The 23,402-nt window shown below is 70.2% G+C and overlaps 4 protein-coding genes across 4 annotated transcripts; 2 read left to right on the forward strand and 2 right to left on the reverse strand.

Annotated features, from left to right (window-relative positions):
• Positions 1–115: 115 nt before the first annotated feature.
• On the reverse strand, positions 116–6,316 carry GIPR (gastric inhibitory polypeptide receptor; the record flags this gene model as incomplete). The annotated part of the gene is made up of 13 exons (XM_082333485.1): positions 116–286; positions 382–423; positions 1,052–1,151; positions 2,853–2,941; positions 3,027–3,096; positions 3,202–3,262; positions 3,341–3,500; positions 3,800–3,947; positions 4,025–4,125; positions 5,196–5,317; positions 5,397–5,504; positions 5,573–5,663; positions 6,275–6,316. The coding sequence occupies 13 exons, from the start codon at positions 6,314–6,316 to the stop codon at positions 116–118; spliced, it is 1,305 nt and encodes a 434-aa protein (XP_082189611.1).
• Positions 6,317–9,449: 3,133 nt separating this feature from the next.
• Positions 9,450–10,286, forward strand: OPA3 (outer mitochondrial membrane lipid metabolism regulator OPA3). Its single transcript, XM_082333434.1, has 2 exons — positions 9,450–9,630; positions 9,747–10,286. The coding sequence occupies exons 1-2, from the start codon at positions 9,489–9,491 to the stop codon at positions 10,145–10,147; spliced, it is 543 nt and encodes a 180-aa protein (XP_082189560.1). The 5' UTR covers positions 9,450–9,488; the 3' UTR covers positions 10,148–10,286.
• Positions 10,287–11,082: 796 nt separating this feature from the next.
• Positions 11,083–15,745, reverse strand: VASP (vasodilator stimulated phosphoprotein). The gene is made up of 13 exons (XM_082333531.1): positions 15,674–15,745; positions 14,270–14,441; positions 13,516–13,684; positions 13,368–13,431; positions 13,179–13,219; positions 12,867–13,078; positions 12,673–12,782; positions 12,505–12,565; positions 12,264–12,306; positions 12,050–12,095; positions 11,714–11,792; positions 11,576–11,633; positions 11,083–11,437 (listed from the first exon to the last, which is right to left on the reverse strand). The coding sequence occupies exons 1-13, from the start codon at positions 15,676–15,678 to the stop codon at positions 11,400–11,402; spliced, it is 1,098 nt and encodes a 365-aa protein (XP_082189657.1). The 5' UTR covers positions 15,679–15,745; the 3' UTR covers positions 11,083–11,399.
• A 1,457-nt stretch (positions 15,746–17,202) lies between these two features.
• RTN2 (reticulon 2) lies at positions 17,203–22,917 on the forward strand. The gene is given in 11 exon segments (XM_082333689.1): positions 17,203–17,274; positions 18,127–18,171; positions 18,274–18,672; positions 19,187–19,266; positions 19,268–19,340; positions 20,165–20,372; positions 20,859–20,997; positions 21,557–21,626; positions 22,245–22,291; positions 22,439–22,497; positions 22,704–22,917. Coding segments are annotated over 11 exon segments (1,194 nt in total). The 5' UTR covers positions 17,203–17,243; the 3' UTR covers positions 22,747–22,917.
• Positions 22,918–23,402: the final 485 nt, after the last annotated feature.

A 23,402-nucleotide genomic window follows, 5' to 3' on the forward strand; every position in this document is an offset into this window, starting at 1 on the left:
CCCTAAGCCCCCTGACTCCCCCCCAGCACCCAAAGGTGACAGAGACACCCCCCCCCCCAGCATCCAAAGGCTTTTGGGAAACCCCCCCCAGCACCCAAAGGTGCAGCCCCCCCCCTCAGCAGCAGCTCTCAGCAACCGGGTGCCCCCCGGGATCGGGGGGTGCCGGGCGCTGCCCCCCCACAGCCACGTAGCGGCGAGAGCCCCGGGGAGGGGCTCGGGGGGGGCCGGGGGGGCAGAGGGCACCCAGGCGGCACCGCTGCCACCCACGCCGCACCTCTGCCTGCACCTGCGGGCACCAGGACGTGTCGCGACATGTCACACCACGTCACGACATGCTCCCCCCCCACGCATCCCGACATGTCACGACACGCCCTGACGCACCTCCTTGTTGACGAAGCAGTAGAGGACGCTGACAACGAGGCCCTGGGGATGGGGGGGGGGACACACACGAGCACCCCGGGCCTGAGCACCCACCCCCCTGCACCCGCGCCCTGCTGCAGCACCCACCTCCTGCAGCTCCCCCATTGCAGCCCCCCCATTGCAGCCCCCCCATTGCAGCCCCCCCCATTGCACCCCCTATTTTAGCCCCCCCTTACACCCCGAGGACACCCTCCAGGGCCCCCCATTGCATTCCCCCATTGCACCCCGTATTTTAGCCCCCCTATTGCACCCTGACAACACCCTCCATGCCCCCCCCATTGCACCCCCCTGTTGCATGCCTCCATTACACCCCCCCTGTGGCACACCCCTGTTGTACCCCCTATGCCCCCCCACTGCACCCCCCCATTGCACGCCTCCATTACACCCCCCCATTGCACCCCCCCTCATTGCACACCCCTGTTGTACCCCCTATGGCCCCCCCATGGCACTCCCCCACTGCACGCCTCCAGTACACCCCCCCATTGAACCCCCCCATTGCACACCCCTGTTGTACCCCCTATGCCCCCCCACTGCAGGAGCCCCCACCCCACCGCAGCCTCCAGCCCATCGCCCCCCCGTGCCCCCCCCGCACCTGGGAGGAGGAGAGCAGCAGCTGCAGGCAGAGCCGCACCAGGTGCAGGGTGCCCCCCCCCTGCCCCTCCCCGGCCAGGGCGAAGGCCACCTCGTGCACCCCCAGCAGCGGGATCAGCGTCAGTGTCGACCTGGCCAGCCTGGGGGGGGGGGGACACACCCAGGGACATGCTTGGGGATGGGGCCCCCCCTTGGGGACACCCCTGGGGACCCCCTCAGGCAGGGATGGGGACAAGGACACCCTCATGGACACGTGTTGTAGTGTTACAGGGAGGGGGACATGCATGGGGACATGCTCGGGGATGTCACAGGGATGGGAACGTGGTCGAGGACATGCTTGGGGACGTTACAGGCATGGGGACACACTTGGGGACACACTAGGGGCATTATGGGGACAGAGGCATGCATCGGGACACACTCGGGGACATGCTTGGGGACGTTACAGGCATGGGAACACACTTGGGGACACACTCGGGGCATTATGGGGACAGGGACATGCATGGGGACACACTCGGGGACATGCTTGGGGACGTTACAGGAATGGGGACACACTTGGGGACACACTCGGGGCATTATGGGGACAGGGACATGCATGGGGACACACTCGGGGACATGCTTGGGGACGTTACAGGCATGGGGACACACTTGGGGACACACTCGGGGCATTATGGGGACAGGGACATGCATGGGGACACACTCAGGGACATGCTTGGGGACGTTACAGGAATGGGGACACACTTGGGGACACACTCGGGGTGTTATGGGGACAGGGACATGCATGGAGACACACTCGGGGACATGCTTGGGGGTGTTTCAGGCATGGGGACACACTTGGGGACACACTAGGGGCATTATGGGGACAGAGGCATGCATGGGGACACACTCGGGGACATGCTTGGGGGCGTTACAGGAATGGGGACACACTTGGGGACACACTCGGGGCATTATGGGGACAGGGACATGCATGGGGACACACTTGGGGACATGCTTGGGGACATTACAGGAATGGGGACACACTTGGGGACACACTCAGGGCGTTATGGGGACGGGGACATGCATGGGGACACACTCGGGGACATGCTTGGGGACGTTACAGGCATGGGGACACACTTGGGGACACACTCGGGGCATTATGGGGACGGGGACATGCATGGGGACACACTCGGGGACATGCTTGGGGGTGTTACAGGCATGGGGACACACTTGGGGACACACTAGGGGCATTATGGGGACGGGGACATGCATGGGGACACACTCGGGGACATGCTTGGGGACGTTACAGGAATGGGGACACACTTGGGGACACACTCGGGGCATTATGGGGACAGGGACATGCATGGGGACACACTTGGGGACATGCTTGGGGGTGTTACAGGAATGGGGACACACTTGGGGACACACTTGGGGCATTATGGGGACAGGGACATGCATGGGGACACACTCGGGGACAAGCTTGGGGGCGTTACAGGAATGGGGACACACTTGGGGACACACTTGGGGCATTATGGGGACAGGGACATGCATGGGGACACACTCGGGGACATGCTTGGGGACGTTACAGGCATGGGGACACACTTGGGGACACACTCGGGGCATTATGGGGACAGGGACATGCATGGGGACACACTCGGGGACATGCTTGGGGACATTGCAGGGATGGGGACACACGTGGGGATGTGCACAGGGCTGGGGTGGGCACAGAGAGCACGGGGACACAATGGGGACAGAGACGGGGTGTGCGGCCCGTGTCCCCATGCACACCCTGGTGTCCCTGTGTCATCGGCGTCCCCATGCCCGTCCCCAGTGTCCCCACGCACACGCCAATGTCCCTGTGTCCCCACCTGACCCTGGTGTCCCCCCGGGACACCTGATGCGCCCGGACTTTGGCCACCAAGATGCGGACAATGCGCACGAACACCACGAAGTTCACCTGGAGATGGGGACACCAGCGGTGACACCCCCTGCAGTGGGGACACTGCCCTGGGAGGGCCACCCCCCCGTGCTGTGTCACCCACCGCCACGGCCATCAGGAGGGGACAGCGGATAATCCACCACACCGCCGCTTTCTCATTCCTCTCCCAGCACCTGCCGGGGCGGGGGGGGCTCAGCGGATGCCTGGGTCCCCTGTTGGGGACACCACGGTGTCCCCCAGGTGTGACAAAATGGGGGGGGGGGGTCTGGCAGCCTCACCCCTCGTTCTCGTAGAGGTACCTCACCACCACCCACGGTACCACGAAGAGCACGGGGGCTCCTGGAGGGATGGGGACAAGGTTGGGGAGGGGACATGAGGACACAGGGGGCCACGGGGGGGACACGGGCACAGGCTCACCCCAGCCGAGGAGGAGGAAGGCGGGGAGGCAGCGCTCGCCGGAGAAGGCCGCCAGCACCAGGAGCTTGTGGAGGAAGAGTCCCTCGGCCAACAGCCACCCGTAGTTGGCCCCCACGCAGTACTGGGTGAGAGCCTGGGCCAGCCGGCACCCTGCCACCGCCTGCCGCGGGGACACCCGCACCGCCACCAGGACACCGGCATCCGGGTGGCACCAGCATCATGTTAGACCAGCATCGGGGTGGCACCAGCATCATGGTGGCAGCAGCGTCACGTTTGACCAGGATCATGGTGGCACCAGCATCGCGGTGGCACCAGCATCGTGGTGGGCCAGCCCCCACCCTTGGGTCCCCTGTCCCAGCACAGCCCACCATCCCTCGCCCATGGCTGCCCTCCACCCATGGGTACCCCCCTCCAGGTGCTCCCCGCCATGGGTGCCCCCCGTCTCCCATGGGTGCCCACCTGCTGGCCCAGCAGCTGCAGGGGATGCCCGGGGCCAGGGCGCAGGCGACGTTGCAGCAGCGCATCCCGCGTCAGGATGGCGCCCGCCCGCAGCACGAAGGAGAGGAAGAGGTTGGCATGGATGAAGTTGCGGGTGCAACGCAGACGCCTGCGGGGATGAGGGGCAGCGGGTGGCAGCACCCGCGGGTGCCCCACTAGCACCCAGGGGTGCCCCGGTGCGGGTACCTGAAGAGCAGGAGCAGCAGCAGCGCCAGGAGGAGGGCGACGAGGGAGAGGGAGTAGCCCACGGTGTAGAGGAGGCGGAACTGCTCCAGCAGCCAGGCCTGCTGCTGTGGGGACAGGGACAGGGGACACGGGGGACAGGGAGGTGGCACCGTGCCGGGAGGTGGCACAGGGCATGGCGTGGCATGGGGCAACGGGCAGTGGCGCGGGGGAACGGGGCATGGCACAGCGCGTGGTGCAGCGTGGTGTGGTGTGGCGTGGTACAGTGCAGTGCAGCATGGCACAGCACAGCGCGACAGGACATGGCACGGTGCAACACAGCATAGCACAGCGTACGGCACAGCACGGCATGGTGCAACAGGGCACGGCACGGTGCAACATGGCATGGCACGGTGCAACACGGCACAGCATGGCACGGTGCAACACGGCACGGCACAACACGGCACGGCACAGTGCAACATGGCATGGCACGGTGCAACACGGCACGGCACAGTGCAACATGGTATGGCACAGCGCACGGCACGGTATGGCATGGTATGGTGCATGGCACAGCAGGGCACAGGGCACAGTATGGCATGGCACAGTGCAACACAGCACAACACAATGCATCATGGCATATGGCATATGGCATGGCATCGTGCCACACAGCACAGCATGGTGCAAAGAGGTGTGGCATGGCGTGGCACAGCACGGCATGGCACAGCACGATGCAACACAGCATGCCACAGTGCACAGCATGGTGCAACACGGCACGACCCGGCACAGCCCAGCAGCTCCCGGAACAGCGCACGCTGCAGCACAGCCTGACAGCGCATGGCCCGGCACAATGTGGGGTACGGCACATGTCAGCCTGACGCGGTGCAGCCCCCAGCACGGCACAACACAGGGCACAGCACAGTGCGTGGCACAGCGTGGCACAGTGCAGCACAGCATGGCGCAGGACATAGCACGGCACAGCGTGGCACAGCACAGCACGGCGCGATGCACAGCAGAGCGGCACGGTGCACAGCACGGTGCGCAGCGCGGCACAGCATGGCATGGCAGCGTCACACATCCTGGCATGGCATCTCCCAGCATGGCCCGGCACAGCACCCCACGGCACGGCATGGCACGGCACGGCACCCTGCGGCACGGCACCCTGCAGCGTGGCACGGCACAGCGCCTGGGCACTCACGTGCAGTGGCTGCTCCTGTGTCAGGTCCTCACACTGCGAATGGTCCTGCCAGGGCCGCCCCGTCTCGTCTGTCACCCACCTCCCGTCGGGTCCGCAGCGCCGAGCCACCACCCCGCCCTGCACTGAGCACCCCACCCCGTCACCCCGTGGTACCCAGGGGCACCCCCGGGGCCCCCCGGGGCAGATGCCACCCCCCATTACCTCGGTGGTGCCAGGGCAGGTACCAGGGGCAGGGGACGGTGACGGTGCTGTTGAGGGCTGCGTCCCCCCAGCAGGCGTACATGTCGAAGCTGCGGTTGCAGACGGGTCCTGGGGGAGTGCGAGGGGTCAGGGTGTCCCTGGGGTATCCCCAGCGTCCCCATCACATCCCCACTCACCGGGTGCCGGGGGGTCGAGGCGCAGGCGCAGCTGGCAGGCGTGCCGGTACTCTTGCCAGGCGGCCAGCGTCGCCTGGGCTGAGCGCTCCTCCTGCAAGGAGCCACCGTGGGGGCGCCACCACCAGGGTCACCACATTGGGGCAACCACCATGGGGACACCACCATGGGGACACCACCACTAGGGTCACCACTATGGGGCTACCAGCATGGGAACATCACTATGGGGCCACCACCACTGGGGTTACCACATTGGGGCAACCACCATGGGGCCACCATGATGGTGCCACCATGACTGGGGCCAACACCATGGGGCCACTACCACCGGGGTCACCACCATGGGGACACTATGATTGTGGCCAACATCGTGAGGCCACCACCACATGGACACCACCATGAGACAACCATGATGGGGCAACCACCATGCGGCCACCACAACTGGGGTCACCACCATGGGTTCACCATGACGGGGCCACCATGACTGCGGACACCACCATGGGGTGCCCACGATAGGGACACCACCACAGGGAGACCACCACGGTCCTGGGGGGAAGGTCCTGGAGGTGGCAGCTGGGGGGGTCCTGTGGGGTGGGGGTTCCAAGGAGGCAATGGGAGGGTCCTGGGGGGGGTCCCAGCAGTGGCAGCGAGGGGGGTCCCAGGGTGTGGGGGGACACCAGGAGTGATGTTGGGGTGCTGGGGTCTCACCTCTGCCCCACGCAGGACCCGGCTGAGCGAGGGGGGTGCCATTCCCGGTGGCCCACAACAGCGACGGCGGCTCCTGGGCGGGGTGTACCGGGAGGGATGGGGGTACCGGTACCGGTGTCGTGTCCCCCCCGTTATCTGCGCCGCCCCCCCTTTGACGTGCTCGTTACCAGGGAGCTGCGGGAGGTGCCCGGACGCCCGGGTCCCTCCGGGGAGGGGGACGGGACCGGGACATCTCCCGCACCGACCCCCCCACCCGGCACCGACCCACACCGCCCCCGGCCGACCCCCCCTCCAGATCTGCGTACACGCGTGGGGACGCGGGCCGGGGCAGCCGTCGCGGGGGGGTGGGCAGCGGCCACCCCCTTAGTGATGCCGGTTCCTCCCGGTGCCACCTCGGCGTCCCTTGTCCCCTCCCAGTGTCCCTTGTCCCTCTCCCCGGTGCCCCCCGTCCCCCCCCGCCGTCCCGGGTCCCCCACGCGTGTGCGCCGCTGCCCCTTAAAGTGCCCCCACGTCCCCTCGACTCCCCCCGGGTGATGCCGGTGCCTCCCACTGCCGCCCCCCGTGTCCCTCGCCCCCCGCGGCGTCCCGGGTCTCCCCCCCAGTGTCCCGGGTCCCCCCAGTCCCCCACGCTTCACCCCGACACACCCGCGGGCCCCCTCCGGCGCCCCCCGCCTCCCCCAGACCCCCCAGCTGCCCCCCGACCCTGCCCCCGGGACCCCCGGTACCGGCTCGGCGCGGGGCTCCGCCGCCCTCGGGGCACCGGCACCGGCTCCGGCGGCGCCGCCCCCGGGAGGGGCGGGGGCACGGGGGGGGGCACCGGGTAGGGGCTCAGTCGGAGCAACGTGACCCGCTGGTAGCGTGGAGCCTGGCCCACGTCTCGGGTGGGGGAGCCGGGGGGCTGTGCCATACGTCCCGGGGCTCCAGGGTCACCCGGGGGGCCACCAGAATCTCCCACGGGTGCCCCAGTGTCACCCACGGGTGCTCCAGTGTCACAGGACGGGGTCCAGTGTCACCCACGGGGACTTCAAGGTCACCCAGGGGGTTCCAGTGTCACCCACGAGTGCTCCAGTATCACCCACGGGCGCTCCAGTGTCACCTAGGGGGGTCCAGCATCACCCAGGAGTGCTCCAGAGTGACTCGGGGAGGTCCACAGTCACACAGTAGGGCACCAGGGTCACCAGTGGGTGCTCCAGTGGCACCCAGGGGGGTCCAGCATCACCCATGGTGCTCCAGGGTCTCCCACAGTGCTCCAGCTTCACCCAGGGGTGCTCTAGGGTCACCCAGGGAGGGTCCAGTGCCACCCACGGGTGCTCCAGTGTCTCCCACGGGTGCTCCGGCCTCACCCACGGGTGCTCCAGGGCCACCCAGGGGTGCCCAGCACCATCCACGGGTGCTCCAGTGTCTCCCACGGGTGCTCCAGAGCCACCCACGGGAGCTCCAGCCTCACCCAGGGGTGCTCCAGAGCCACCCAGGGGTGCCCAGCACCACCCACGGGTGCTCCAGTGTCTCCCAGGGTGCTCCAGCCGCACCCAGAGGAGTCCAGCATCACCCACGGGTGCTCCAGTGTCTCCCAGGGTACTCCAGACACCCACGGGTGCTCCAGAGCTACCCACGAGTGCTCCAGCCTCACCCACGGGTGCTCAAGTGTCTCCCACAGTGCTCCAGTGTCTCCCACGGGCGCCCAGCGCCACCCACGGGTGCTCCAGTGTCTCCCAGGGTGCTCCAGAGCCACCCACGGGAGCTCCAGCCTCACCCAGGGGTGCTCCAGAGCCACCCAGGGGTGCCCAGCACCACCCACGGGTGCTCCAGTGTCTCCCAGGGTGCTCCAGACTCACCCACGGGTGCTCCAGAGCTACCCACGGGTGCTCCAGTGTCTCCCACAGTGCTCCAGTGTTTCCCAGGGTGCTCCAGACGCACCCAGGGGTGCTCCAGTGTCTCCCACGGGTGCCCAGCGCCACCCACGGGTGCTCCAGGGCCACCCAGGGGTGCTCCAGCACCACCCACGGGTGCTCCAGTGTCTCCCAGGGTGCTCCAGCATCACCCAGAGGAGTCCAGCCTCACCCACGGGTGCTCCAGTGTCTCCCACAGTGCTCCAGTGTCTCCCACGGGTGCTCCAGCCGCACCCAGGGGTGCTCCAGTGTCTCCCACGGGTGCTCCAGGGCCACCCAGGGGTGCCCAGCGCCACCCACGGGTGCTCCAGTGTCTCCCAGGGTGCTCCAGCAGCACCCTCGGGTGCTCCAGTGTCTCCCACAGTGCTCCAGTGTCTCCCACGGGTGTTCCAGGGCCACCCAGGGGTGCCCAGCGCCACCCATGGGTGCTCCAGTGTCTCCCAGGGTGCTCCAGTGTCTCCCACGGGTGCTCCAGTGTATCCCACGGGTGTTCCAGGGCCACCCAGGGGTGCCCAGCCTCACCCACGGGTGCTCCAGTGTCTCCCACAGTGCTCCAGTGTCTCCCACGGGTGCTCCAGCCGCACCCAGGGGTGCTCCAGTGTCTCCCACGGGTGCTCCAGGGCCACCCAGGGGTGCCCAGCGCCACCCACGGGTGCTCCAGTGTCTCCCAGGGTGCTCCAGCAGCACCCTCGGGTGCTCCAGTGTCTCCCACAGTGCTCCAGTGTCTCCCACGGGTGTTCCAGGGCCACCCAGGGGTGCCCAGCGCCACCCATGGGTGCTCCAGTGTCTCCCAGGGTGCTCCAGTGTCTCCCACGGGTGCTCCAGTGTATCCCACGGGTGTTCCAGGGCCACCCAGGGGTGCCCAGCCTCACCCACGGGTGCTCCAGTGTCTCCCACAGTGCTCCAGTGTCTCCCACGGGTGCTCCAGCCGCACCCAGGGGTGCTCCAGTGTCTCCCACGGGTGCTCCAGGGCCACCCAGGGGTGCCCAGCGCCACCCACGGGTGCTCCAGTGTCTCCCAGGGTGCTCCAGCAGCACCCACGGGTGCTCCAGTGTCTCCCACGGGTGCTCCAGCCGCACCCAGGGGTGCTCCAGGGCCACCCACGGGTGCTGCAGCCGCACCCACGGGTGCCCCGGCGCGGGAGGGCGGAGCCGGCCGCGCGCTGCCCGCCGACCGGGGGCGGGGCGGGACGGGGGGGGGCGTGTCCGCGCGGCGGGAGGAGGGGCGCGGCCAGGACGGCGGGTGGACACGCCCCCCCCGCGCGCCCTCGCCCCGCCCCGGCCCGGGTCGCGCGGCGGTGAGGTCACGGGGCGCGCGGCGGCGGGATGGTGGCGGGCGCGTTCCCGCTGGCCAAGCTGCTGACGCTGGGCGCGCGCCAGCTGAGCCGCCCCCTGGCGGCCCGCATCAAGGCCGGGGCGCGCGCCAGCCCCTTCTTCCGCGCCTACGTCTGCCTGCCGCCCGCCCAGCGTGAGTGGGGCACGGGGGGGGGGGGGGGCCGGACGGGGGGGGGGGCACCGGGCGGGGAGGGGCACCGGGCGGGCCGGGCACCGCCGCTCCCTGCCGCTCCCCCCCCCCCCCCGCAGTGTACCACTGGGTGGAGATGCGCGCCAAGATGCGGCTGATGGGCTTCCGCGGCGCCGCCGTCAAACCGCTGAACGAGGAAGCGGCGGCGGAGCTGGGAGCGGAGCTGCTGGGGGAAGCGATCGTCTTCGGCGTGGGAGGGCTCTGCCTCTACCTGGAGTACGCCCGGCAGGCGGGGCAGGCGCGGCGGCGGGAGGAGGAGCAGGCGGCGGCGATGCGGGAGGTGGGGGAGCGGTTGGAGCGGCTGCGGGAGGAGCTGGACGCCATGGCGGCGCGGCTGCCGCCTGCGCCCGCCCCCGCCGGCCACGCCCCCGCTAGCCCCGCCCCCGCTAGCCCCGCCCACGCCGGCGCCGGCCACGCCCCCGGAGCCGGAGGACACGCCCCCGCGGGACCCGTCCATTAAAAGCGCCCTCGTGCTCTTCCCGCCGACGGTGTCCTTTAGGGGCGGGGCTTGGCAGAGGGGCGGGGCCCCGAGGGGAGGGGCGGGGCTTGCCCGCCGCGGGAGGATGTGGCGGTGGGCGGGGCCTGGAGGAGTGGGCGTGCCTCGGGAGGAGTGCCGCGGGGGGCGGTGCTAATGCTGGTGGGCGGGGCCTGGAATAGGGGTGGGGCCTGGAGTGGGGCAGGCCTTTGGGCAGGCTGCGGTTGGGGGCGGAGCTAACAGTGGTGGGCGGGGCTTGGACTCAGGGCAGGCCTTCCTATGGGATGAGACTTGGGGGCAGAGCCAGCGGTGGTGGGCGGGGCTTCAGGTGGCATGCCGCTTGGGGGCGGGGCCTAGTGCCTTTGCAGTGGGGGATTGGAGCCATGCTAAGGGTGGGGGGGCGTGGCCTGGAGGGGGCGTGGCCTGGAGGGGGCGTGGCCTGGAGGGGGCGTGGTGATGGGGCTTGGGGCAGAGCCAAAGGATTGTGGGTGGGGCCACGTGGTGGGGCGTGGCCAGGGGAGATCACAATGGGGGAGCTGGAGGGCGGAGCCAAGATCGGGGGGGGGGGGGGGGGGGGCTGGAGTGGGGAGATTGGGGGCAAGGCCACAACCCTGTGGCTGGGCTGCGATTGGTGGGGAGCTGCTTGGGGCGGGGCTAGGGAGAGTGGGCGGGGCTAGGGAGAGTGGGCGGGGCTCTCCTCCTGCAGGGGCCTGACACACACCATTAAAGCGAAGCGAAGCCCCCGCTGTCCCTCTCCGTGCTGTGATGGGGAGGGGGGGGGGGGGGGTCGGGGGCAGTGACCCCCCACGGGTGGGTGACGGACGAGGACGCCGGTGTCACATACAAAATGATCATATTTATTTGTGGCAGGGGAGGGGGACTCCCCAACCTCCCCCCCCCCCCCCCCCCCCCCGAAAAAAAAAAAAATAAAACAACCAAAAAAAAAGGTGAAAAACCCAAAAGTGGCATAAAAAAGACCCCGGGGGGGAAGGGGAGGAACCCCTCATTTTTCCCCCCCTGTATAAAAAAAAGGGGGTCCCCAAACTGGTGGTGAGGGGGGGCACAGTGGAGGGGGCGCTGCTTTGGTCCCCCCGGCCGGTAAGGCACAGCCTGGGGGGGTGCGGCCCGGAGCCCCCTCCCCAGGGCGGTGTGGGGGTGAAATGGGGGGTGAGGCTGGGGAGGTGCAGTAGGGGGACCCCCCTCCATCCGGGCCCATCCTGGGGGGGCTGGGGAGGGGTCAGGGCATGCTCCGCTTCCGCAGCTCCACCATGAACGCTGGGGGAGGAAATGCAGTGTCACAGGGGGGGTCCCCCAATTGCCCCACCTGGAGCCCCCCCAGCGTACCCCCCCTCCCCTATTGCCCCCACCCCCCAATGCCCTACTCTCCCCTCTTGTCCCACGAGCCCCCCCCACCTTCGATGATCTCCTCCTTCATCTTCTGCAGCTCCCTCCGCATCTCCTCCAGCAGCTCCTGGAGGGGAAGGCACAGGGTGAGGGGATCTGGGGGGACCCCCCATGACCCTGCTTCCCCCCCCCCCCCGACCCCGCTACCTGTTTGATTCGCTCCAGGTCGGGCTCGTCAGCAGGGCCAGGAGGGTCGGCGGGGGCAGCCGGGATGGTCGACTTCATCCTGGGGGGGGGGGTGGGGGTGGGGGTAGAAGAAATAGGTTGGGGGCCCCTCCAGACCTCCCTACATGCCCCCCATCTTGTGTCTTGGGTACCCCCCAACCTGCCCACCCCCTCATCCCAGCAACTGCCCCGCAAATCCTGCTCTGGGGGTACTAGGGATCCCCCCAGCACCCCAAAACCCCCTCCGTGGGCACCCCAAAGCCCCCCTCCAGCCCCTAGACCTCCCCCAAATCCCCCTGCCCGTCCCCCCAAACCCACCTGGGCAGCGTGGAGCTGGCCTTCTCCCAGGGCCTCCGCACGGGCTCTGTGGGGAGAGGGCAGCGGATGAGGGGGGTCCCGGCCCCCCAAACCCCTCGCCTTCCCCTAAAGGAGCCCCCCAAGGCTCCCCCGCCTGCATGACTACATTTCCCAGCATGCCCGGCCCCGGCGGCGGGCCGCATGGCACGCTGGGAGTTGTAGTCCCCTCACTCACCCGCGGGCTGCCCCGGGGTCCTAGTGCCCGGCTCCGCCTCGTCCTGCGGGGGGGGGGCAGAAAGAGGGGTCGGGGCGGGGGGGGTGTGGACACGGAGGGGGTGGACACGGGGGGGGGGGTCCACCAGCATGAGGACAAGGGGATTAACTGCCCTTGTGTGGGGCAGGGGCAATGGGGGGGGCACAGGGAGCAGCTCCCCAACGCGGGAGCCCCCCAAAAGTGGTATTGGGGGGACACTCACGCTGGTGACATCCTCGTCTCTCTTTGGCACTGGCTTGTCCCCCTGCAGGGTGGCTTTCCTCCTGGTGGGGGGGGGTAAGGGGGGTCAGCGTGGGCACAGGGGTGCCCCCACCTCAGGGGAAGCTGCCGGGCAGAGTGGGGTACCCCCCCATCAGGTCCCCCCCCTTACCGTCGGGCCAGCATGGCGCTCATCTCCTCCATCAGCCCCCCCCCGGCCCCCCCCCGGGCACCTTCGCCCTTGGGGGGTGCAGGGGGGCCCCCCCCACCTGGCACCTCCTCCTGCCAGGAGAAAGGGGGTGATGCAGAGCTCCCCTCGCCAGGTTATTGCGCCCCCCCCCCCCCTCAACTGTGCCCTCCCCTCACCTTGCCGACTTTCCTGAGCTTGGCCCCCGCGATGGCAGCGGCGAAGCCGGAGCCCCCCCCGGGCCCCCCCCCAGCAGCACCCGCCGCCGCCGGCAAGGGGGGCGCAGGCGGGACCCCCGTGGCTGGCGGGGGGCCGGGAGGTGGCGGGGGCCCTGGGGGCGGCGGGGGGCCCGGGGGCGGCGGGGGGCCTCCAGTGGGCACGGCCTGGGTGCCTGGATGGGGGGAAAAGAGTTTAGGGGGGAGCTCGGGGTTGGGGGGGCCTATCCCCGGTGTTGGGGGGGTGGGGGTCAGCCTTGGACCCCCGTCACCCACCTGCAGCCGCCACACGGCGCTCGGGCTCCTCCAGCGTCTGCCTGGGGGGGGAAAAGGGTCAGCACCCACAGCCCCCCAAAGCATGGGGGGGCCCCCCCAGCACCCACAGACCCCCATGGGCATGGGGACCCCCTCAGCACCCCAACATCATGGTGCCCCCCCAGCACCCCCAGTTTGGGGGTCCCCCACCTCTCCTGCTGCTCAGGCTCCTCTGGAGCCAAACCATCGGGGTCCGGCCAGGATAGCGGGGTGCCTGGATGAAGAGGGAGACACAAGGCAAGGCCACAGGGTCAGGCCCCCATGAGCGCCCCCCATAACCCCCCCGCCCAATACTCACCCTCCTCCAGCGCCCGCAGGGCCCGCAGGACGGCGGCAGCGAAGAGGGCGGCCTCGCGGGGGGCCCCGAAGCTGAGCCCCCAGACCCGGCGGGCCTCCCGCCACTGGTGGAACTGGGGGGTGGCCTGGCTGTAGCGCAGCCCCCGCCCCAGCGGGCAGTTCAGCACCACCTGCGGGCACCCGCAGGCGTGGGGGGCAGCCCTGCACCCAGGGGTGCCCCCAGCGCCCCGCACCTGGGGATGGCCCGCAGAGCCCCCACGTGCCCATGGGTGCCCCGTAGAGCACCCCCATGCTTAGCATTGCCCCGTAGCCCCCCCTGCAGCCATGGGTGCCACATAGATCACTCCCATGCCCAGCATTGTCCCATAGTCTCTGCAGCACCCATGGGTGCCCCATACCCACCCTATGCCCAGTGTTGACCCATAGACCCTCCTGCACCCATGGGTGCCCCATAGACACCCCCCCCCCCCCATACTCAGCATTGCTCCGTAGCTCCTCCTGCACCCACAGATGCCCCATAGCCCCTCCTGCACCCATGGGTGCCCCATCTCCCCCCCACCCCATGCCCAGTGTCCCCCCATAACCCCTGCCCCCATGGGTACCCTACGCCCAGTGTTACCCCATAGCCCCCCCGCCCCCATGGGTGCCCCATACGCCCCCCCCGCACCCCATCTTCAGCATTACCCCATAGTTCCCCACACTCAGGGCTGCCCCTTTGCCCCCTGCACCCATGGGTGCCCCCCAGGCACCCTCACCTGCTGGTCGGGCTGCATTTTGCGCCCCACCAGGCGGAAGGCGTTGGCACCGGGGTGGTGGTAGAGCTGGACGCAACTGAGGGTCTGGGGACCCCCACCCGCCGCCACCCACTGCTTGTGGGTGTCATCGTAGAGCAGCACCGCTGCCCGGGCGCTGCACAGCACCGTCTCGCTGCAGGGCGGGGGGCAACGCTGGGTGGGCACCCCCCAGTACGGGCATCTCCCCCCGGGGTGGGACCCCCTGGCGTGGGCACCCCCCCGTGGGTGGGACCCCCTGGGGGCAGAACCCCCCCCCAGCACAAGCAGCCCCATGGGTGGGACCCCCTGGGTACCGCCGCCCCCCCCAGTTTGGGGACCCCCTGGGTGTGGAACCCCCCCTTTACAGGGACTCCTTGGGTTTGGGACCCCCTGGGTGTGGGGAAAACTGCCCCCCAGCACAGGCACCCCTTGGGTGCGGGACCCCCTGGGTGGGGGTACCCCTCAACATGGGTAAACCCTGGGTGGGAGGGACACCCAGGGTTGAGGACCCCCACGCGTGGGGAACCCCAGGAACAGGCATGGGGCACCCCAATACGTGGGGCACCCCCAGGACCAGCCGCGAGGCACCCATGGGTGCTGCCCCCCCCTCCAGCACCCAACCCACAAGCGCACCCCAACACACCCCCCCGCCCCCCCTTTTTCCTTCCTCTTCTCCACGGGGGACCCGGGCGTCCGGACCCTGCCCCTCCCCCGGCCCCGGGACGGGACATCCGGACGGGGGGGGGCACGCACGGGGCGGGGGGGTTGTGTTTATGTAGGGCCGACCTGAACTTCCCCATGGGGAAACTGAGGCGCAGGGCGGCGGCACCCGTGGGGAGGGGGGCCCACGGGCCGGGAGTCCCCGCTGTCACCGCCCCCCCCCACCCCAGGGTCCCACCCGTCAACCGGGGCGGCTCCCAGTGCTCCCAGTGCTTCCCAGTTCCCCCAGCGCCAGCTCCCGGTGCCACCCCAGTGTTCCCAGTACCAGTTCCCGGTGCTCCCCAGTTCCCCCAGTGCCCCCGGTACCAGTTCCCGGTGCTCCCCAGCGCCAGCTCCCGGTGCTCTCCAGTTCTCCCAGTGCTTCCCGGTGCAAACTCCCAATACCAGTTCCTGGTGACTCCCGGTGCTCCCAGTACCCCCCGGTGGCAGTTCCTGGTGCTCCCCAGTGCTCCCAGTGCTCCCGGTGCCAGTTCCCCGTGCTTTCCAGTGCCCCCGGTACCCTCCGGTGCCGGTTCCCGGTGCTGCCCAGTACCCCCAGTGCCAGCTCCCGGTGCTTCCCGGTGTTGCCCAGTGCCCCCAGTGCCAGCTCCCGGTGCTGCCCAGTGCCCCCAGTGCCCCCAGTGCCAGCTCCCGGTGCCCCCGGTGCCCCCCGCCCCGGCCGCTCACCTCATGCTGGCAGCGGCGGCGGCGACGCGCTGGGACCGGGCCGGGCCCTTCCGGTGGCGGCGGGGGGGGGGGGGGGGGAAGGACCGGCCGGTCCCGACCCGCGGCCACGCCCCCAGCCAGGCCACGCCCCTCCCGGTAACGGCGGCGGAGCGGCCCCCGCCTCCTTAAAAGGGCAACGGCCCAGGGGGAGCGCCACCGGGGAGGGGACTGGGGGTACTGGGAGGGCACTGGGGACTCTGGAAGATATTAGGGGGCCCTGGGAGGTATTGGGGGGCTCTGGGAGGTATTAGGGGGCACTGGGGAGGCTCTGGGAGGGTACTAGGGGGCTCTGGGAAGGTACTAGGGGGCTCTGGGAGGGCACTAGGGGGCTCTGGGAGGGCACTGGGGAGGCTCTGGGAGGTGTTAGGGGGCTCTGGGAGGTGTTAGGGGGCTCTGGGAGGGCACTGGGGAGGCTCTGGGAGGTATTAGGGGACTCTGGGAGGTATTAGGGGGCTCTGGGAGGGAACTGGGGGGCTCTGGGCGGTATTAGGGCGCTCTAGGAGGGTACTGGGGGGCTCTGGGAGGTATTAGGGGGCTTTGGGAGGGCACTGGGGAGGCTCTGGGAGGGCACTGGGGGCTCTAGGAGGGCACTGGGGAGGCTCTGGGAGGTGTTAGGGGACTCTGGGAGGTATTAGGGGGCTCTGGGAGGGAACTGGGGGGCTCTAGGAGGGTACTGGGGGGCTCTGGGAGGTATTAGGGGGCTCTGGGAGGGCACTGGGGAGGCTCTGGGAGGTGTTAGGGGACTCTGGGAGGTATTAGGGGGCTCTGGGAGGGAACTGGGGGGCTCTGGGCGGTATTAGGGCGCTCTAGGAGGGTACTGGGGGGCTCTGGGAGGTATTAGGGGGCTTTGGGAGGGCACTGGGGAGGCTCTGGGAGGGCACTGGGGGCTCTAGGAGGGCACTGGGGAGGCTCTGGGAGGTGTTAGGGGACTCTGGGAGGTATTAGGGGACTCTGGGAGGTATTAGGGGGCTCTGGGAGGGTACTGGGGGGCTCTGGGAGGTATTAGGGGGCTCTGGGAGGGTACTGGGGGGCTCTGGGAGGTATTAGGGGGCTCTGGGAGGGCAGTGGGGGCCTCTGTAAGGGCAATGGGGAGCTCAGAGGTGATACTGGGGGCTCTGGGGAGTACTGGGGGCTCTGGAAGGGCACTGGGGGACTTTGACAGGTACTGGGCAGCACTGGGGCAAACTGGAGGGGTCCTGAAGGTAGTGGGAGGCTCTGGGAGGGCTCGGGGGGGTCCTGGTGACTCCAAGGGGGGCTCCGGTGCCAGATCCCAGTGCCCAGTCCCCGGTGTCGGTGCCCGGTGCCGGTGCTTGGTGTCAGTGCCCGGTTCCCGGTTCCCGGCTCCCCGGTGCGGCCCCGCCCCGAGCCCCGCCCGCCGCCGCCCCGCCCCGCCGCCGCTGCCGCCGCCGCCGCCCTTTGTCCGCCGCCGCCGCCGCGGGCCCCGCCATGGCGTCGCGGTGATGCGCGGCGGGGCCGGCCCGGGGGTAACGGGGCCGAGGGCAACCGGGAGCCCCATGCGGGGGCCGCCGCCATGGGGCAGGTCCTGGGCTTCGCCCACTGCAGTACGCACCGGCACCGGGGACCGGGAGGGGCGGCGGCACCGGGAGAGGCCGGGGATGGAGGCACCGGGGGTGGCCGGGGATGCGGGAACCGGGATGGAGGCACCGGAGATGGGGCGCTGGGAGGGACCGGGGATGGGGTACCGGGGGTGGAGATACAGGGGATGGGGGCCCGGGAGGGTCCGGGGACGGAGGTATCCGGGGCGGCGGCACTGGGAGGGGCCGGGGATGGGGGCACCGGGGATGAGGGCACCGGGAGGGGCCGGGGATGATGAACCAGGATGGAGGCACCGGGGATGGGGCACTGGGAGGGGCCGGGGATGCGGGAACTGGGATGGGGGTACCGGGGATGGGGCGCTGGGAGGGGCCGGGGATGGAGGCACGGGAGGTGGGACCACGGGGGATGGGGCTACCGGGAGGGGCCAGAGATGGGGGCACCGGGGATGGGGATACCGGGGACGGGGGTACTGGGGACGGGGCACCGTGAGGGGCTGGGGACAGAGGCACTGGGGTGGAGGCACCGGCAGCGGCCACGGATGTGGCTACTGGGGATGAGGGAACCGGGCTGGAGGAGCCAGGGATGGGGGCACCAGGAGCAGCTGGGAGTGGGGGTACCCGGGATGGGGCCCCGGGAGGGTCCGGGAATGGAGGCACCAGGAGTGCCGGGGGACAAGGGACAGCCGGGACAGCACACGGGGGCAGGGAGTGGCCGGGGGGGTACGGGGGGGCATACGGACTGGGAAGGCAGGAGCAAGTCTGGGGGGGCACCGTGCACTGGGGGACCCGAGTGCTGCGGGGGGGGACAGGGACACGGGGGGGCCCCGCGCACCCCCCATCCCCTCTGCCCCCCTCCAGAAGAGGCTCCATCCACGACCTCCACCACGCCGGACTCCACGGAGGGTGAGCGGGGCTGAGCACCCACATTTTGGGGTGCAACTTTGGGGGGGGGCATGGGGGTGCCCCGACCCCCCCGTGACCCCCCCCCAAATCCCCCACCCCCAGGTGGCAACGAGGAGTCGGACTTCCCTGAGCTGCAGGAGGCACCGGAGCCCCCCGAGGAGGAAGAGGAGGATGAGGACGAAGATGGGGCGACGGCGGCAGGGGGGGGACCCCGGGGACCCCCCCGGGAACTCACCTTCTCCTACATCGCCTTTAGGGGTGGGGGTCCCCCCAACGAGCCAGGACCCCGCTGTCGCCGAGACTCCCGTCGGGGACGCCCCCCCCGCCTGAGCTCGGGGCCCTCCGGGGGATCCCCCCGGGGGCCGGACCCCCGCTTGGCTGCCAGGACCCCCCCCAAGCGCTCCGAGGATCCCCCGGCCCCTCTCGAGGGGCAGCTGGAGGTGGGGGGGGCTCTGCCAGATTTGGGGGGTCCTGAGGCCGAGGAGACCCCGATGAGCCCGGGTATGAGGGGTCATGGGGGGGTTCGGGACGATGGAGGTCCCGGGGGGGGGGGCAGTTCGGGGTGATGGGAGTCCCTGGGGGGCAGCTTGGGGCAACGGGGGGTCCCGGGGCACCCTGGGGGGCTGGGGGCCATGGGGAATCCCTGGGGGGGGTCCCCAAGGGGAGCTGGGGGATATAAGGAGTCCTGGGGCACCCCTGGGGGGGGGGGGCTGGGGGCGATGGTGGGGTCGCGGGGTACCCAAGGGGGGGCTGGGGGCCACGGGGAGGGGGCCCGAGGGGGTCTCAGGGCAATGCGGGGAGGCTGGGGGCCATGGGGGGGTCCTGAGGGGGTCTCAGGGCAATGCGGGGGGGCTGGGGGCCATGGGGGGGGTCCTGAGGGAGTCTCAAGGCAATGCGGGGGTCTGGGGGCCATGGGGGGGGGGGTCCTGAGGGGGTCTCAGGGTAATGCGGGGGCTGGGGGCCATGGGGGACCCCTCCGCAGCCCCCTGACCCCCCGCTCCCCCCTTCCCCGCAGCAGCAGCGCCCGCGGGCCCCCCCCCGCCCGCGCTCCCCGCCCCGCCCGCAGCGGCTGCCCCGCGCCCGCCCCCCCCGGACCCCCCCCCCCATCCCGGAGCCGCCCCCGGCGCCCCCCGACCAATGGCCGAGCCCGCCGGGAGCCGATGTCCTGGGTGAGCGGCCAATCAGGGCCTCGGGGCACGGCGGGGGGGAAGCTCACGGCGGGGGGGGCACCCAGGCGTCCGGTTGCAGGGTGGACCCGGGCGTCCGGGCGGGATTGGTGGCTAAAAATAGGGGTGACCCCCCCCAAAGTCCCATCCCTCCCCCCCCCCCGAGCAGCACCCGCGGGAGCCATGGAGGGCCAAGGTGGGTGCGGGGGGCACGGGGGGGGGCACCCCGGGGGGGGATGGGTGCTCCCCTTCCCCGCAGCTGGGGCTGTCACTCGGGGTGGGGACAGCTGGGTGCTGGGGGGGGCACTGGGGCTCTGGAGAGGGTACTGGGGGGCACTGGGGGGGCTCTGGGAGCACTAGAGGGGCCCTGGGGGGCTCGAGGGGATACTGGGGGGGGGCACTGGGGAGCACTGGAGGGACACTGGGAGCACCAAGGGGGCTCGGGGCGGGGATACTGGGAGGCACTGGGAGGTACTGGATGGACGCTGTGAGCACTATGTGGGCTCGAGGGGATATTGGGGGGCACTGGGAGGTACTGGATGGATGCTGTGAGCACTATGTGGGCCCTGTGGGGCTCGAGGGGATACTGGGGGGCACTGGGAGGTACTGGATGGATGCTGTGAGCACTATGTGGGCCCTGTGGGGCTCGAGGGGATACTGGGGGGCACTGGAGGAGGCACTGGGGAACATCGAGGGCCAATGGGAGCACTAGAGGGGCTCTGAAGGGGGTACTGAGAGGCACTGCGTGGTGCTGGGGGGCTCCAGAGGGCATACTGGGAGCACTGGGAGGCACTGGGAGCCCTCGGCGCAGCACGGTGTCCCCGCAGTGTGGGAGCTGCTGTACTGGCGGGCGCCAGGGTGGTCGGCGCTGGCGCTGGTGGGGACGCTGGGCACCCTGGGGTGCCTGGCGCGGTTCAGCGCCATCAGCGTGGGCGCCTACGGGGCGCTGGCCGTGTTGGGCATCACCCTGCCCCTGCGCCTGCACCGTGCCGCCCTGCGGGCGCTGCGCCGGCACCCACCCGAGAACCCCTGCCGGTGAGTGCCATGCCGGGGACCCTCGCGGGGCCATCGCCATCACCGACACCCTCCCGGTGCCATCCCCTGCCTGTCCCGCTGCCTGTCACCGTCCCCACGGCACGGGGTGGCACTGCCGTCCCTGTGGCACACCCCTGTCCCTGTGGGGTGGCCCCGCCGTCACTGTCCCCTCGCCCTCGGTGGCCCTGTCATCCCTGTCCCCACGGCATGAGATATCCACGCCATCTCTGTCCCCATCCCACAGAGCGTCCCTGCCATCCCTATCCCCATGGCACAAGGTGTCCCTGCTGTCCCTGTCCCCGTGGTATGGGTTGTCCCTGCTGTCCCCATCTCCATGACACAGGGTGTCCCTGCAGTCCTCATCCCAACCCCATGGTGTGTCCCTGCCATCCCCACGCCACGAGCTGTCCCTGCCATCCCCACCGCTGTCCCTGCTGTCCCTGTGGTCCCCATCCCCACCCCACGGCTGTCCCTGTCCCCGTGCAGGGTGCAGTCGGAGGGGGCCATGGGGCTGAGCCCCGAGGAGCAGCAGCGCTGGGCCCGGCGCCTGGCCCGGCACCTCACCGCTGCCACCCACACCCTCACCCGCCTCTTCCTCGTCCACAGCCTCCCTGAGTCCCTCAAGGTGACCATCACCCACACGGGACGGGGGGCACTGAGGACGTGGGGGGCACTGGGGGCATGGGGGACACTGGGTGTACGGGGACATGGGGGACACTGGGGACATGGGGGCACTGGGGGCATTGGGGGCATGGGGGACACTGGGGGTACAGGGATATGGGGGACACTGGGGGTACGGGGACATGGGGGACACTGGGGACATGGGGGCACTGGGGGCATTGGGGGCATGGGGGACACTGGGGGTACAGGGATATGGGGGACACTGGGGACATGGGGGCACTGGGGGCATGGAGGGCATTGGGGACATGGGGGACACCCAGGGCATGGGCGATCTAGGGGCACAGGGGACATGGGGGACATGGAGGATACTGGGGGCATGGGGACACTGGGCCATGGGGGTACAGGGGACGCCAAGGGACAGGGGCATGGGTGCCCCACAGGCACAAGGGCACGGGGGGTACCGGGGATGAGGGGTACAAGGGCGCAGGTTGCCCGGGGGTCACCCGGGGCAGTGACGACGAGGGTGATGGTGAGGGTGACGCGATGCCGGGCTCTGGCCGCAGTTCGCCTTCTTGTTCTACCTGCTGACCTACGTGGGGGCCGTCTGCAACGGGCTGACGCTGCTGGGAGCAGGTATGGCACCGGGACGGACAGGGGTGGCACGGGGAGGTGGAGGGGACACGGGACAGGAATGGCAACAGGGATGGGACAGGGGATGGGGACAGGGCATTGGCGTGGGAGACAGGGGACAGGGGATGGGGGACAGGGACATGGGAGAGGGATAGGAAGGAGATAAGGGACGTGGGATGGGAACAGGGACAGGGGATGGGGGACAGGGCATTGGCGTGGGAGACAAGGGACAGGGGATGGGGGACAGGGACGTGGGAGAGGGATAGGAGATAAGGGACATGGGATGGGAACAGGGACAGGGGATGGGGGACAGGGATGGGGCACGGGGACAGAGCACAGGGGATGGGGACAGGGCACAGGGGTAGGGACAGGGGACAGCATGGGGCCCGGGGACAGGCACAAGGACAGGGGCTGGCATGGGGACAGAGTGTGGATATGGCTAGGGGACAAGGGGACAGGTGTAGGGGACACGAGTAGTGCCTGGGGACAGGGAGATGGCCCAGGGATGGGGGACACCACGGGGACAGGGGACAGGGCATGGGGACAGCCTGGGGACAGAGGGATGGCACAGGGACAGGGGACAGGACGGGGACCTGGCCTGACGTGGCGCTCCCTGTCCAGGCGTCATCTGCGCATTCACCTTCCCCGTGCTCTACCGGCACCACCAGGTACGGGGACACGGGGGGACACGGGGGCTGGGGAGGGTTGGGGACACAGGGGGACACGGGGGGACGCGGGGGTCTGGGGAGGGTTGAGGGGTACCCCTCTGCCCCCCCCATGTCCCCAATTGCCCCCCACGTCCCCGATGTCCCCAGGCCCAGATCGACCAGTATGTGAGTCTGGTGAGGAACCACCTGAGTCACCTCCGAGCCAGGTGAGGGCAACCCCTGGCCCCCCAAAACTGCCCGGGGCACCCCAAAACCACCCCCACCCCGACACCCCATCCCTACCCCCATCCTGGCACCCCAAAACCACCCCGTGCCCCCCAAACCTGCCCCTGGGGACCCCAAACCCAGCCCGGGGGTGCCCCCGGGGGGTCTCAGGGTGCCCTGGCCCCCCCTGACTCCCCTCTGCCCCCAGGATCCAGGCCAAGCTCCCAAGTGCCAAAGCGAAGCCGCAGTGACCCCCCCGTCCCCCCCCGAGGTGACAGCTGGGGGGGTGGCCGGGGTCCCCCCGCGTCCCCCCCGCTCTGCGTGGGGGTGTCACTTGAGGGGGGCAGGGGTCGTGTCACCCCCCCGTGTCCTCCCCCCCCGCGTGGGGGGGGTCACACTTTAATAAAAACTCTTGTGACAGCCGGGCTTGATTGTGCAGGGGACGTGGGGAGAGTGGGGGGGACACGGGGGGACACGGGGGGGCCAGGGGGGGACACGGGGTGACAGGGGGGGACACGGGGAGGCACAAAGGACACGGGGGGGAACATGGGGGGGACACGGGGAGGCACAAGGGACACGGGGGCCATGTGGACACGGGACCATGAGGGGACAACGGCGAGGCATAAGGGGCCGTGGGGGAGCACGGGGGACACGCGTGGACACGGGGGGGGGCCCTGGGTCGTCATCCCGCCCCCCCCCCGGGGATTTTTAGCCCCTCCCGCGGCTGTGCTGACTCAGCAGCTGGGGAATGGGGGATCCCGGACGCCTGGGTTCCCCCCGTGTCCCCCCGTGTCCCCTCCCGCCCCGCGAAACGCGCGGGAACCCCGCGGCGCAGACCCCGCCTCCCCTCCCCTGACCCCGCCTCCTCCGGCATCGCCCCGCCCCTCCCCGTTGCCAAGGGCACGGC

This window comes from Platalea leucorodia (genome assembly GCF_965183815.1).
Source record: "Platalea leucorodia genome assembly, chromosome: 26".
Lineage (NCBI taxonomy): Eukaryota > Metazoa > Chordata > Aves > Pelecaniformes > Threskiornithidae > Platalea > Platalea leucorodia.